The 13062-nt window shown below is 41.3% G+C and overlaps 1 protein-coding gene across 8 annotated transcripts in view; it reads left to right on the top strand.

Moving 5' to 3' along the window:
- Positions 1 to 13062, top strand: part of BCKDHB (branched chain keto acid dehydrogenase E1 subunit beta) — a 213583-nt gene that overhangs the window by 10458 nt on the left and 190063 nt on the right. For all 8 annotated transcript variants that reach the window (XR_004676677.1, XR_004676680.1, XR_004676678.1 and 5 more), the window contains exons 2-3: positions 1417 to 1494; positions 2954 to 3022. Coding sequence is in view for 4 of the 8 variants with exons in the window: in XM_034991519.1 (XP_034847410.1) it covers positions 1417 to 1494; positions 2954 to 3022 (147 nt within the window). In the remaining 4 variants the exon portion in view is untranslated. The remainder of the gene's footprint in view (positions 1 to 1416; positions 1495 to 2953; positions 3023 to 13062) is intronic.

The raw sequence follows: 13062 nt of genomic DNA on the forward strand, positions 1-13062 counted from the left end.
TTTTTTTTTTTTAAAGATTTTATTTATTTATAAAAATAAGAGTAGAAACAGGCCTTTATTTTCGGCAGAGAGGGCAGCAGGGCAGATCCAAGTGGGCATTGCCCAGACCTGAAGCCCGGGCATTCGGCAGTGTGGAAGGGGTCAGAGCAGGTAGCGAGTCAGAAGGTTGAGTATCAGTGGATGATGGACGATGTCATAAATCAGAGCGTGCTGTGGATCCAGGCTGGGCTTGGGACGAAGATGGGTCTCCAGGATAAGGGTGAGTGGCCAGCGTGTATGACAGCCGGAGTGTTGATGGTACCGTTGTGACCCACACTGAATTAGGCCGTGGCTTTTGGGACACAGCAGGCTACCGAGGAACACAGAGGTTAGATGGGACCGTAGTCAGGGTAATTAGCAGGTGTTCAAGGGATTTGCTGCCAGCATGGCTGTGGGTTAAAGTGAACACTGGTGCACAGATCAGGCCCTAAAGTGAAGGTGGCCTGTGGATCAGAGAAGATTCAGGCAGAAGCTTTTCTCTGCCCTGAAGAGTGTTTTTGGAGAGGAGCTGACCCCAAGTTCTGGGCAGCACCAAGACTGAAAGCTCTAAAGTAATGATGTTCCTGAATTCTAACATTTGGAACTTTATTAAATAAAGTTTTATCCATTCAAGATAATACCAAGGTCAGGATGAAGGACACGGGCAAAGTCCAGTTTCTAATAATAAATAGCTCCTATTTATTTAGCACTCATTGTGTCAGGTACTGTCCTAAGTGCTTTCCATGTACTGTTCCATTTCACCCTCCTATCAACCTATTTAGGGAGCCAGAGGTTGGCTTGCAGAAATAATACTTGAGCAGTAAGACAGTAGGAATTACTCAGCATGGTGTGTCGAGGCATGGGCTTGTAGTACTCTCCAAACACCAGCAAGTTCTGAGTGCTCAAGTTTATCATTAGCCTTCCTCCCTCATTGTTTCATGGCCCATGGCTATTTGCTGTTACTGGCATATTTAACATGTGCCTCGGGTCATGTGCACTTTTAATGATGTATTTAACCCCTGTCCAGAGTGTCTTCCCAGACCACTTTTACTCTGGCTGGTTCCCTTTTCCGACTTCCCATCACTTTTATTTATTGTCTCTACACATTTGGTGACTTGATTAAATTCCTTTTTCCTTTTTTATACTTGTTTTTTAATTGCTTAATATGTGTAAATTTTGCTTCATCATCAAGCGCAGAAGTCTATATTGCTTTTGTACTTTCCACAAAACTAGCCTCATTGTGAATAATCCAATAAATTCACATAGTGTATTCTGTATTTTCCTTTCTACTTTGATTTTAATCATGTTTTAATCAACTTTTAAGAAACTAGTTATTTTTTTATACATCTTGCAGTGTAGGAATGTTACTTAAAAATTTTTTTCTTTAAATTTTCACAGGGCAAACTCAGAAAATGAATCTTTTCCAGGCGATAACAAGTGCCTTGGATAACTCATTGGCTAAAGATCCTACTGCAGGTAAACTTCCTTTGTGTGTGAGTGTGGTAGCTGTGTTAATTCAGAATTGAAAATTTGCTGGAAATATTGCGTCTGAAGGTCAACGGTTAACATTATGTCTCCCTGAAAATTTTTAAAAGATCTGATCAAATGATTAAGGTTAAATAATCAGATTATGATATTAACACATTTTTAAAAATCAATTCATTATGAATTAGTTCTCATGTATATCTAACATCATCAAGTCAACTTTCTCCCATAGTATGTGTGGTCCTGATATTATATTAATACTTTCTGGATTAATACCTACCGTGTATTTCTGTTTCTCCAGCATATAGAAAAAAATGGGAGGTACCACTTCATTCAGATTTATGAATCTGTTTATGAAATGAAGATTTGATTCCACGCTTTCCTTTGAGATACATTGTCATCCCACTTATAAGATTTTTTTGAAATACCTTTTATATTTGTAAATAACTTTATCTTATCAAATTTAATTATTGGTATAAAAACAGTTGTTCTGTATGTTTCCTAAATTTGGTTGGCTTTACTTCATATATATATGTATTAGTATATAAAAATATATATATTTAGTATACCTTGGGCTTCCACTTGAGAATCCCTGGTTTTAAGGTAAAGCAAAGTAGAGGTTATTTGTTAGGAGGAAGTGAGAGCTACACTAGTGGATGACGAGATCTTGCTTTGTTTGAATGTCATCTGAGAATGATTGATCTCAAAGAGTAAATAAGGGTGAATTGTTTTCCTAAGGTCCACAAAGCTGGTTAGGTGAGTTAATAAATTCAGCTCCATGAACACCCATTTTTATTGTCATTGCCTTGCTCACTATCTCCCACCATACTTGCCTCCTTTCACACAATTTAGGTTCTTTTCCTACTTTGGACTGTTCTCTCACCTTGGAATGCTTTTCCCTCAGCCCTTCAGATTGTTGTCTTTCACTGTAGACCATGTAAGAAAGAGAACCACTGGTGGAGGACTTGAGCTTGGAGTGTGAGTCATAGTTCTGCCCCTTGCTTTCCTACTGGTCAAGTTACTTTACTACTGCTCTGGCCTCGTTTTCTTCATGGGTAAAACAAGGTGACATTCTAGATCAGTGGTTCTTTGTCAGTTGGGGTGATTGTAATCCCCCTTCTTCCTTTATGTTTAACGACTTCTGGAGACACTTTTAGCGGTCACAACTGTGTGTGTGTGTGTGTTTTGGAATGGGGGGCGCAACTGTCATCCACTGGGTAGAGACCAGGGATGCTGCTCTCTGTCTGCAATGCACAGAACAGGCTGCTACAATGAAAGAATTATTCAGTCCAAACTGTCAGTGATGTTGAAGTTGAGAAGCCTTGATTTAAACCTCGGATTCATTTGTTTTCTGATTTAAAGTGTAAGCATTTAAATTACTTATTTTTTTGTTGTCAGTATCACTTAAGGGTTATTAAATAAAACATGTTCTTTAAACATTGTTTTTCAGTAATATTTGGTGAAGATGTCGCCTTTGGAGGAGTCTTTAGATGTACGGTTGGCTTGCGAGACAAGTATGGTAAGTCACCATCTTTATATATGAATAGTATTCCTGTATAACTTTTCCTTAAATATCTTGAAGATACAAAAGATGCCTGTTCCATTGTTTGCCATATCCTTATTGTATAGATAGTTGTTGGTTTTTGTTTTTATTTTTGTTGTTTGGTTTAGTTTTCCATTTCCATAGCCATCCACAGAATCCTTTGGCCTAGATTTCTCCTGATGTGTTCTAATTGCAGTATCTCTCTGATCTGGTTCAGATCACACATATTATAGATGCCAAAGTCATCTTCATTAAATGTATTGTTTTTCATGTCATTCAAATCCAGGAAGCTTTGATCTCTTACTACTGCCTACCTTACCCAATTTTGATTCCAGTGTCTCTAGTTCAAGATTCTGCCCTACTGGTCTCTGTTAATAGATTTCATCTTTTATTACCTGTATTAGTCAGGGTTCTCCAGAGAATTAGAAGCATTAGGATATGTAGCTATGTATGTGTGTATATATGTATGGGTATTATATATTCATCTATATCTATTTGTATTTATATGCATCCCTCTCTCTATATATCTATATCTACACCTATATCTATATTGAGAAAGAGAGAGAGATTTATTTATTTTTTTTAAAGATTTTATTTATTTATTCATGAGAGACAGAGAGAGAGAGGCAGAGGGAGAAGCAGGCTCCCAAGGAGCAGAGAGCCCGATGCGGGACTCAATCCCAGGACCCTGGGATCATGACCTGAGCCGAAGGCAGACGCTTAACCATCTGAGCCACCCAGGCGCCCGAGAGATTTATTTTTTAAGGAATTGGCTCACATAATGAGGGGGCTGGCAAGTCTGAAATCTGTAGGGCAAGCCAGCAAGCTGGAAACCCAGGCAGGGTTTCTATGTTGCAGTCTTCAGGCCGAATTTCTTCTTGTTGGGGAAACCTGTCTTTTTTCCTAAGGCCTTCAAATGACTGGGTGAAGCTCATCATATTATGAAGGGCCATCTGCTTTACTGAAAGTCTAGTGATTTAAATGTTAATCACATCTAAAGAATACTTTCACAGCAATATCTATACTATTTGACCAAACAACTGGGCACCATCATCTAGCAGAGTTGACACATGAGATTTACTATTCCCTCTTCCAAAAAAAAAAAAAAAAAAAATTCACCATCCCATTATCCTTCCACACGTCTTACCTCAGCTGATCTCTGTCTTTTGCTTGGCATGTGATTGATTTCTGCCTATTGCTTTTACTCATTTCATTTGACTCAGACTTCAAACAGTGCATTTTGGCCCATCCAAGCATCCTCCCTCCTGACTTGCTGTGTAAGGAATATATTTCAACTCCTTACTGTTAGGGGTGACTTTGAGGTGATTTGACTTTTCGTTTCTTCTTTCAGTCTTACCTAAACTGGAAGTCAGCAAAGTGCTTAAGTTTAGGGGGAAGAGTAGACATCTACCTTTCTTTTTACCTTTGCCACTGCTCTCTAAAGAAAGAGACAGGAGAGGGCGCCTGGGTGGCTCAGTTGGTTAAGCGACTGCCTTCGGCTCAGGTCATGATCCTGGAGTCCCTGGATCGAGTCCCGCATCGGGCTCCCTGCTCGGCAGGGAGCCTGCTTCTCCCTCTGACCCTCCCCCCTCTCATGTGCTCTCTGGCTCTCTCATTCTCTCTGTCTCAAATAAATAAATAAAATCTTTAAAAAAAAAAAAAAAAAGAAAGAGACAGGAGAAAGCAGTGGGGCAGGACTCAGAAAATCAACCTGCTATAAAGAGAACTATAAGCAAGGTGGAACATGATGCCATGATGTCCTGGATTCAAATATAACACAACCTCAGAGAAGAGTGGAAAAAGAAAGAACAACAATTAGGAAAAAAAAAATCCGAAAGCTGTTTAGAGATTGAGATAGTTGGGCCAATCTCAACTGTCTCACACTATCTCAGTTAGTTCCAGCTAATTCAGGTGCCTACAAACTTTAGCTCTTTAAAAAAAAATTGAAAAGCCTTTATATACATTTGATTTCAAAAGCAATGCATATGCATTGAAGAAAATTTGGAAAATATAGAAAAGCATAAAGGAGAAACATAAAATTGTCCATACTTCCAAAGATAACCTAGAGAAAACCATGGTACCCCTCTTGGTTTACACACTTCTAGATCATATTTGAATATATCTGAATATGTTTGCATATATTAACTAATGTTTAAAACATTGAATTATACTTTTGTTTTCTTCCTAGGATTTTCAGCTCCGCTTACATTGCCCACCTGTTCTTGCATGTTGTCTACTTTATCCATTGGGACCCTTCACATGTTCATCATAGTTGTTTTAAATCCCTGGTCTGGTAATTCCAATCCCTGCCCTATCTGGTTCTGATGCTTGCTCTGTCTCCTCAAACTGTGATTTTGCCTTTTGGTGTGCCTTGTAATTTTCTCTCGCTAGATGGACATGATGCACTGGGTGAAAGGAACTGCTGTAAATAGGCCTTTAGGGATGTGGTGATGAGGTGTTTGGGGAAGGGAAGCATTCTGTAGTCCTGTGATTAGGTCTCAGTCCTTTATTGAGCCTATGCCTCTGGACTGTGAACTTCATAGGTGTTTTTTTCTCTCTCTCAGGTGGGACAGGAGGGCTGTTGCTGCCTGGATTTGGGCATTGTCCTTCCCCCAGGTCAATTACACTCTGACAATAAATACCCAGGTTTCCCTTGATGTCAGGCCTTTTTAAGAAGGGAGTGCTCTGGCGTATTTCAAAATGGTTCCTTGTCTGCTTCCCCAGCTGGAAGCAAGAGGGGATTTTTCTCCTGTGTTTATCCTAGGAATCTGGTCGAGCTCCTGGAGGTAAGCCTCACAATTTTGGGGAGGCCTCCTTAGGACTGGGTCCTTAGAGTTTTTAACTCTCAGGCTTGTTTGCACTGAGCCTCCAGCAACTCCTCAATTACAGTTCAAGTTTTCCTTCCCTGGCACTGGCTCTCACAGTGGTTTTTACTCCTTAGTCCCAGCTCTGGTAAGTCAAGATTTCCCGTATTCCTCTGTCTGTCTCTTCAGTCTCGAGGACAGCTGTTTGCTCTGTGTCCTCTCCTCTCTCTCGGGTCCAAGAAGAGGTGTTCATTTTTCAGTCTGCGGCTTTTGACTTGCTGTTAGGACAGAGTGGCTACTTCCAAGCTCCTCACATGTGGAATTGGAAACCAGAGGTCGAATTATAGTTGAGCTACTTAGGCTTGTCTACATCTGGTGTAGCTGTGCGGCCCCTCAGTTTCTCGCCTCGCTCTCCCTGTCTTGCCCTCGCCAGCGTGGTAGCGGGCCGAGTGCTTGTTGAGGCCGGCCAGGCTTCTGTTGGCTGCCTGCCCAGGTTCTCATCTGTGGTGCTCTTCTGACTGCACCCATTCTGTCTGGGGCATGGCCCCCCTGTCCCCTGCTGCTCACTGGGGACTGGCGAATTTCTAAATCCAGTGTAGACCTCCGGCTTGAGCTTCACATCTGTGTTCTCATTATACCATGGCACATCATCACCTCGGTGTTCCAGTCACTTCAAACGCAGCATTTCCAAACTCTGATTTTCAGACTCTGCGGAGTGCATTGTCTCCACCCAGCAGATCCACAGTGACCATTGCACTTGCTATCTCGGTGACTACGCCACTATCCGTTCAGTTACCTGAGCCAGAAACTGGGGGGCGGGACCTAAGTCTCTTCCTCCTTTCCCATTCTTTACCCCCAGTCATCTTCACGGTTTGTCTCTAAAGTGACCTCTCCTTTCCAGTCTCACCTCCCTGGTCTGCCTTCAGATCCTTAATCATCTTTGCTTGGACAGTTTCACTGCTGTTCTTAGCAATCTGCCTCCCTCCAGTCCGCACCTGGCCGCCAGTGTGACCGTTCTAAAAGGCACATCTCATGGCAGCTTATACAAAAGACTCTGAGATCTGTCCTCTACCTACCTACCTGACCTCATTCAATTTATTTACCAATATTGAATCGCTAGATGTTTTCCCTAAGCCTCTGCTTTTTCCCCATCTCTCGTCCTTTGCACATGCCATTTGGATATCTCTCATCCGATTCCCTGGTAAGCTCCGCTTTTGCCTTCAGAAGTTTCCTCTAGAAAGCTCTTCCTGACTCTCCAAGCAGACTCAGGCACTAGGTTTCACTGCTCAGATTTTATACCTTTTACATAGTGCAGGCTGCAGTGTCGTCTCCCCACCCACATCTCTGCCCCAGACAGCTTCTGGAAGGCCACGGATATTTAAGTCATCTGTGCATCCCAAGCTCCTCATATCGTGTCTGTCTGTACTTATGAAGTGGATGTTGTTGAGTGAACTTACCCTTCACTCTCTCACCAAGACAATGTCCCACTGCCTCAGAAAGGGGATTTCCTTATTTCCCTTTAATGATGTCTGGTTGGTCAGATTTTTTTCTTAAAACAGCGAGAAACTCTCACTTGAAAAAGTCCTCTACTCATCAAGGCACCTGCAGATTTAGGTCTCTACAACACGGGGCTGAGCTAATTAAGCACTAACTTTTAGCTGTATTGTCAGCGGCTGTGAATTTTTTTTTTCTTTTTTTAACAAACGCTTTAGGACTATGAATTGAAGTTTTGAATAATTCCAGGTTGGTCAATATGAACAATTAAATCAACTCTCTCTAATGAGACTGAGTGAACGTCAGTCTTCAGGAGCGAAGAATAAAGGAAGTGGTGAAGAGAAATCTATTAAAATAGAACTTTTCCTGGGCGCCTGGGTGGCTCAGTCGGTTAAGCGGCTGCCTTCGGCTCAGGTCATGATCCCAGGGTCCTGGGATCGAGTCCCGCATCGGGCTCCCCGCTCTGCAGGGAGCCTGCTTCTCCCTCTCCCTCTGCCTACTTGTGTTCTCTATCTCTCTGTCAAATAAATAAATAAGATCTTAAAAAAAAAAAATAGAACTTTTCCCATATTAAAAAAAATAGCATATATCTTTTAAAAATAATTCTCTGCCCTTTTGAGTGCAGGCCAGGGATGTTTAGCTGTCCAGAAGCCTGTCCACTTAGTATTTTTTTTGAAGTTAAAAGCACTTGTATTTAAAAGATTATATTGATCTCGTTGAATACATGGCATTAAATGACATAGCAAAGAGCATCTTGCAAGGAATTGATTTAGCTTTCTGGGGAGGAGCTGAATGTTGAGAGAGACTGGATCACGGTCAGTAGGTGGCAGCCTACACTTCTAAATGAGGCTGTCCTTGCCGGCAGTACCAATACTCTGCCACGGCCGAGAAGCATTTTAAATCCCGTCCGAAGGGAGAATTTGAAGAATTGCGGGTTACTGACCTAATGTTGTGATGCTGAATGCTACTTGATATTAAAAAGAAGGAACTGTATAATAAGGGACCATGCTATTAAAAAAAGGAGAGAGAGAGAGCTCTTTTGCACTGCAGATAATCCAGATGCGTGAGTATAGCACCATAAACCACTGTTCTCCTTCCTTGTCTTTTGATGGCACAAAATAGTAAGGGTGGTTTGAAAACTGAAAATAGATGGTCTAACCTCATTGACACATTGCACACCAAATATCAGCTTTAGGCTTTTTAAGCAAGGGCTCCCTTGCCCAGAGCAACAGTTCCCTAGGCGTGTCCTAGGGAAGCCTTGGGTAGGAGCAGGCAATTCAAATGGTAGGTGATTTTTTTAGGGTATGTGATTTTATGTTGAATACTACACATCCTGTCATTCATATAATGAGACAGATTCCACAGTTCCTACGGAACCTGTCCTCATTACTGTCGTTCTCTCTATGTTGTCTGTCTGTGTTTTAGTCACATAAGACTTTGGTATGTCAGGTTAAGCAGATATTTTTTTAAAGATTTATTCATTCATTTGAGAGAGAGAGAGACATAGAGAGTGAGTGAATGAGTGTGGGGAGGGGCAGAGGGAGAGAGAAACCCCAGCAGACTCCTTGCTGAGCTCAGAGCCTGATGCAGGGCTCGATCCCACGATCATTAGATCATGACTTGAGCCAAAACCAGGAGTCAGTTCCCTAACCCACTGAGCCACCCAGGCGCCCCTCAACATATGTTTTTATTTCACACTCTTCTGTACTGATGTGGACATTGCTAGGCTGTGGTTCATAAGGCTATATTTTAGTCCACTTATTGGAAGAAACTTAGGTGAGAAGGAATAGCAGAGGACTTGGTGAATTAGTCTATGGGCCCAAACATCTGCCTTTTCATGGGATTTGATATTTTTCCATTACTGTGTTCATTCCTGTACACCACAACTGCAGTCTGTCCTAGCAGCTTGGGAAAACGAATATAACCGCTTATTTGTTTTCTTACGTAAACGTCATCGAGATTGTTTAACCAGGCACTTTAATACACTGGATTCAGGAAGGAAAACTAGGGCGGGCGTGGGGAGAAGACACGTTCTCCTCTGTCATATGCCGATATTTGGGACTTGATTTTCAGCCTCCCTGGCCTCATCAGTCAAGGAAAGGACTAGATGTTCCTCACCGGCACATACTTTGGTATTCTTTGTGCTTGTGTCTCTTTTTAAAAAGAGGAGCATATTTGTTTTCCATTTCCATTTCCTTTATATTTAGAGGTATTATGAATATAACAATTGTTCTGTCATTTTAGAATCATGGGCGCATGGGGCCTTTAATTTTCTCTGAAGACGTCCCTTCTCCGGTATAAGTTTTAAATTTGAGGAATGCAGGCAAAATCTTTTGACAAGTCTGCTATACTTTAATGTGAATTATGAAGTTAACCTTTTCAACATAAAAAAATGACCTGCTGCCGAGAAGGGGTTACTTGGGTCATCATGATCCTCTCGGGTGTAGTGTCAGGAACGTCAGTTGTGAAAGGGGGCCTGGCTTCTAGGCAGTTACAACTAATTTCACTGAAGAAAACACTGGGTAAAATAATGATAGTTCTCGAGGGAAATGGAATATGTGATTTATTTTCCCCACAAAGTATACACATGTATGACTTCACAGCACATTTAATACCAGATATAAGTTGTAAGTTGTTTAACTGTTCAGTGAATTTGGAGTAAAAACAGGTGTTAAGATGGTGTAAACTTTTTTTTTCTAATGTGCTTATTAAAAAATATTTTAAAAGGATTGTTACTAGCTTTAAGTGTCTTTCTTCCTAAAAGTCAGGCGCTTTAAATTGCTGGTATTACAAGGCCCTTTGTTTTCTAAGAGTACACATGTGGTAGAACTAGATAAGAAGAGGGGTATATTAAACGTGTTCTTTAACTCTGTTATCCAGTCGAAGTACCCTAGAAAATGGGACGAAAATATTACTGAGATATACTTCATTTACATTCGTTTCCATCCTACATGCTTCGATGTTCTTTTGTGAATTTTCATTCCTAAAAGATTTTGGAACCTACTAAAATTAGAATTGGAACAGATGGTCACTGTATTTTAATTTCTCTAAAAATCAAAATGTGTATCCTCACAATTGGCATGTTGACTAATGTCTCAACAAGTAACATTTAAGAAAATAAGATTTAATGTATCTTGTAGGAGATGAGAGCTAGAGAGAGATTGAGGCTATACCTAGTCCAGTGATTCTCGACTGGGGGTGATTTCTCACTCCTGGGGACAGGAGTCCAGAGATGTTTTTGATCATCACAGCTGGGGGTTGCCACTGGCATGTAATGGGTAGAGGTCAGGGCTACCAATAACTGTCTCACCATGCACAGGACAGCCCTCTCCCACCAAACAGAATTCTCTGGCCCCAAATGTCAATAGCGCTAAGGTTGAAGACCCCTGATCTAGTCCTCCACATTATCTAGAAACTGGAGTTCCGAGAGGTTAGATACTATCAAGTTGTCCAGCGGTAAGCAGGTGAGCCGATCCCCAGCTCAACCTTCCAAAAAACCAGTGCTGAGCTTTCTGCACTACGTTGTTTTTCCTTCTTACTTATGAATGAGCAACTCCTATAAAGCATGAAAAATAGAAGGAATATACAAGGAATTTTAATGAACAGAGCTTAAGGGTTTTGATTACTCATGGAGTAGGAATAACCCATCAGTAGTGATCAGTAACCCATTTTAAAAAGTTCTTAAAAATTCTTTTTGTGGGGGCGCCTGGGTGGCTCAGTCGTTAAGCGTCTGCCTTCGGCTCAGGTCATGATCCGGGGGTCCTGGGATCGAGCCCCGCATCGGGCTCCCTGCTCGGCGGGAAGCCTGCTTCTCCCTTACCCACTCCCTCTGCTTGTGTTCCTTCTCTCACTGTGTCTCTCTCTGTCAAATAAATAAAATCTTTAAAAAAAAAAAAATTCTTTTTGTGATTCTTTTGTGAGCATGTTTTTTTGATTAGTGTATTAAGTTGTTTTGGGTTGGTACCTGCTGCCTTGACTGTTTTGTTTGGTTTGGTTTTTCCTTAGTTGATTAAACAATAAATGTTAGAGCTGCCAACAGGTGTTCTCTTTGACATTTTGAGCATTAGGGTGTAATGCCCTTAAGCCAGTTTTTCCCAACCTTATTTGACAATGGCAGGCTTTTAAAATGATCAAATGTGAGCACCAACAAGGCTTAGGAGATAGGCTTGGACTAAAGTATTAGACCAAGAAAAATGGGGTTATAGGGTCATTATTGTCAGAACGTATAAAATTGAGTCCTATAATTTTTAAGACATCACAATTAAGAATTAGAAAAATGAAACTATATTGAGAACACTTTAAAGGGAGTAAAAGATGTTTCATTTTACACTTGTGCTATCCAGTAAGACCTAGATCCTATATTCTTTTTTTTTTTTTTTAAGATTTTATTTATTTATTTGTCAGAGAGAGAGAGAGAGAGAGAGCACAAGCAGGTGGAGTGGCAGGCAAAGGGAGAGGGAGAAGCAGGCTCCCCGCTGAGCAGGGAGCCTGATGCGGGACTTGATCCCAGGACCCTGAGATCATGACTGGAGCCGAAGGCAGATGCTTAACCATCTGAGCCACCCAGGCATCCCTAGATCCTGTATTCTTAATATTAGGGATGATGTTCCTGAGTTAGCTTCCTAAATCAGATGCTAAGTCTTACACATATCCTCTTCCAGACTGGTGGGAAGAACACACACTTCAGTATTTAGTATTTCTTGAATTTGGATGTACTCGATATTTTTAATTGTTAGATTTCGGACAGCTCACTTTCTAATTTTTACATATTGAAGCCATGACTTTTTTTTTTTTTTTACTTTTCATATATGCAGAATTGCTGCTTATTTGATTCAAATATAATTTTTGAATTATGATGCTTTTCTTTTTAGATCCCAGAAATTCTCAGGGATGAAAGGGCATCAGTAGTCTAATAATTTTCATATACAGCTCAGATTGCTGTGTATCTGGGAATCCTTGGATTCTCCCATCCTGTTTTGTTCATGTTGAGGAAACCGATCACAGAGCCCACTAAATGACACCGGAGAGTGCTTTTCCTTCTCAGAAGTAGCACGTCTGATGGTCCTGGCAGCTACGTGGCAGCTTCACGTTGACATGGCACTCAGATGTTGAGCTGTTACTGTCACTTAACCTGAGGTCATTTACCTGTCTCAAGAGAGGTTTGAATCTAAGCGTGTAGGTTATTTACAAAGCTGTACAATCTTTACTTTAGTTCTAACGTGGAATTCCACTGTTTAGCGACTTCTGTGCAGTTAGAAATTCACATAACAATGAAATTAACCAGGAAAAATGATTTCCCAGTCAAATCGGGAGTAGCCCGTACAAACTGCCCTGCATGGAGGACAGCATTAATGTCACCCGATAGGTATTTGTTGAGCGAAACCTTCTATATCAAGTCATAGAGGATTGGAGCAAGTGCTTTGTTTTCTGTTCCTGTTTGGTGTAGATGAAATTTCATGGTTGCTTTGATTGGCAGAGTGGATAAGGGATCAGTTAGGTAAAGGTTGGCAAATGTCATGTGCTAAGGAATCACTTGGGAAGCTTGCTGGACAAAAGGTTTTCAGTTTCCCAGTGAGCAGCTACACCCAAAGGCAGCTTTAACGATGAAGTGCTTGACCTTCTCCCATGGCACCCTGCCATCCCTCCCCCCACAACCCTCAAGGCCCTCTGGCCACCAGCCAGAAATGGTGGCAGCTAGCCAACCATAAATTAGCCAAA

The sequence above is a fragment of the Mirounga leonina genome, unplaced genomic scaffold (assembly GCF_011800145.1).
Source record: "Mirounga leonina isolate KUSES-001 unplaced genomic scaffold, KU_Mleo_1.0 Mir_53, whole genome shotgun sequence".
NCBI lineage: Eukaryota > Metazoa > Chordata > Mammalia > Carnivora > Phocidae > Mirounga > Mirounga leonina.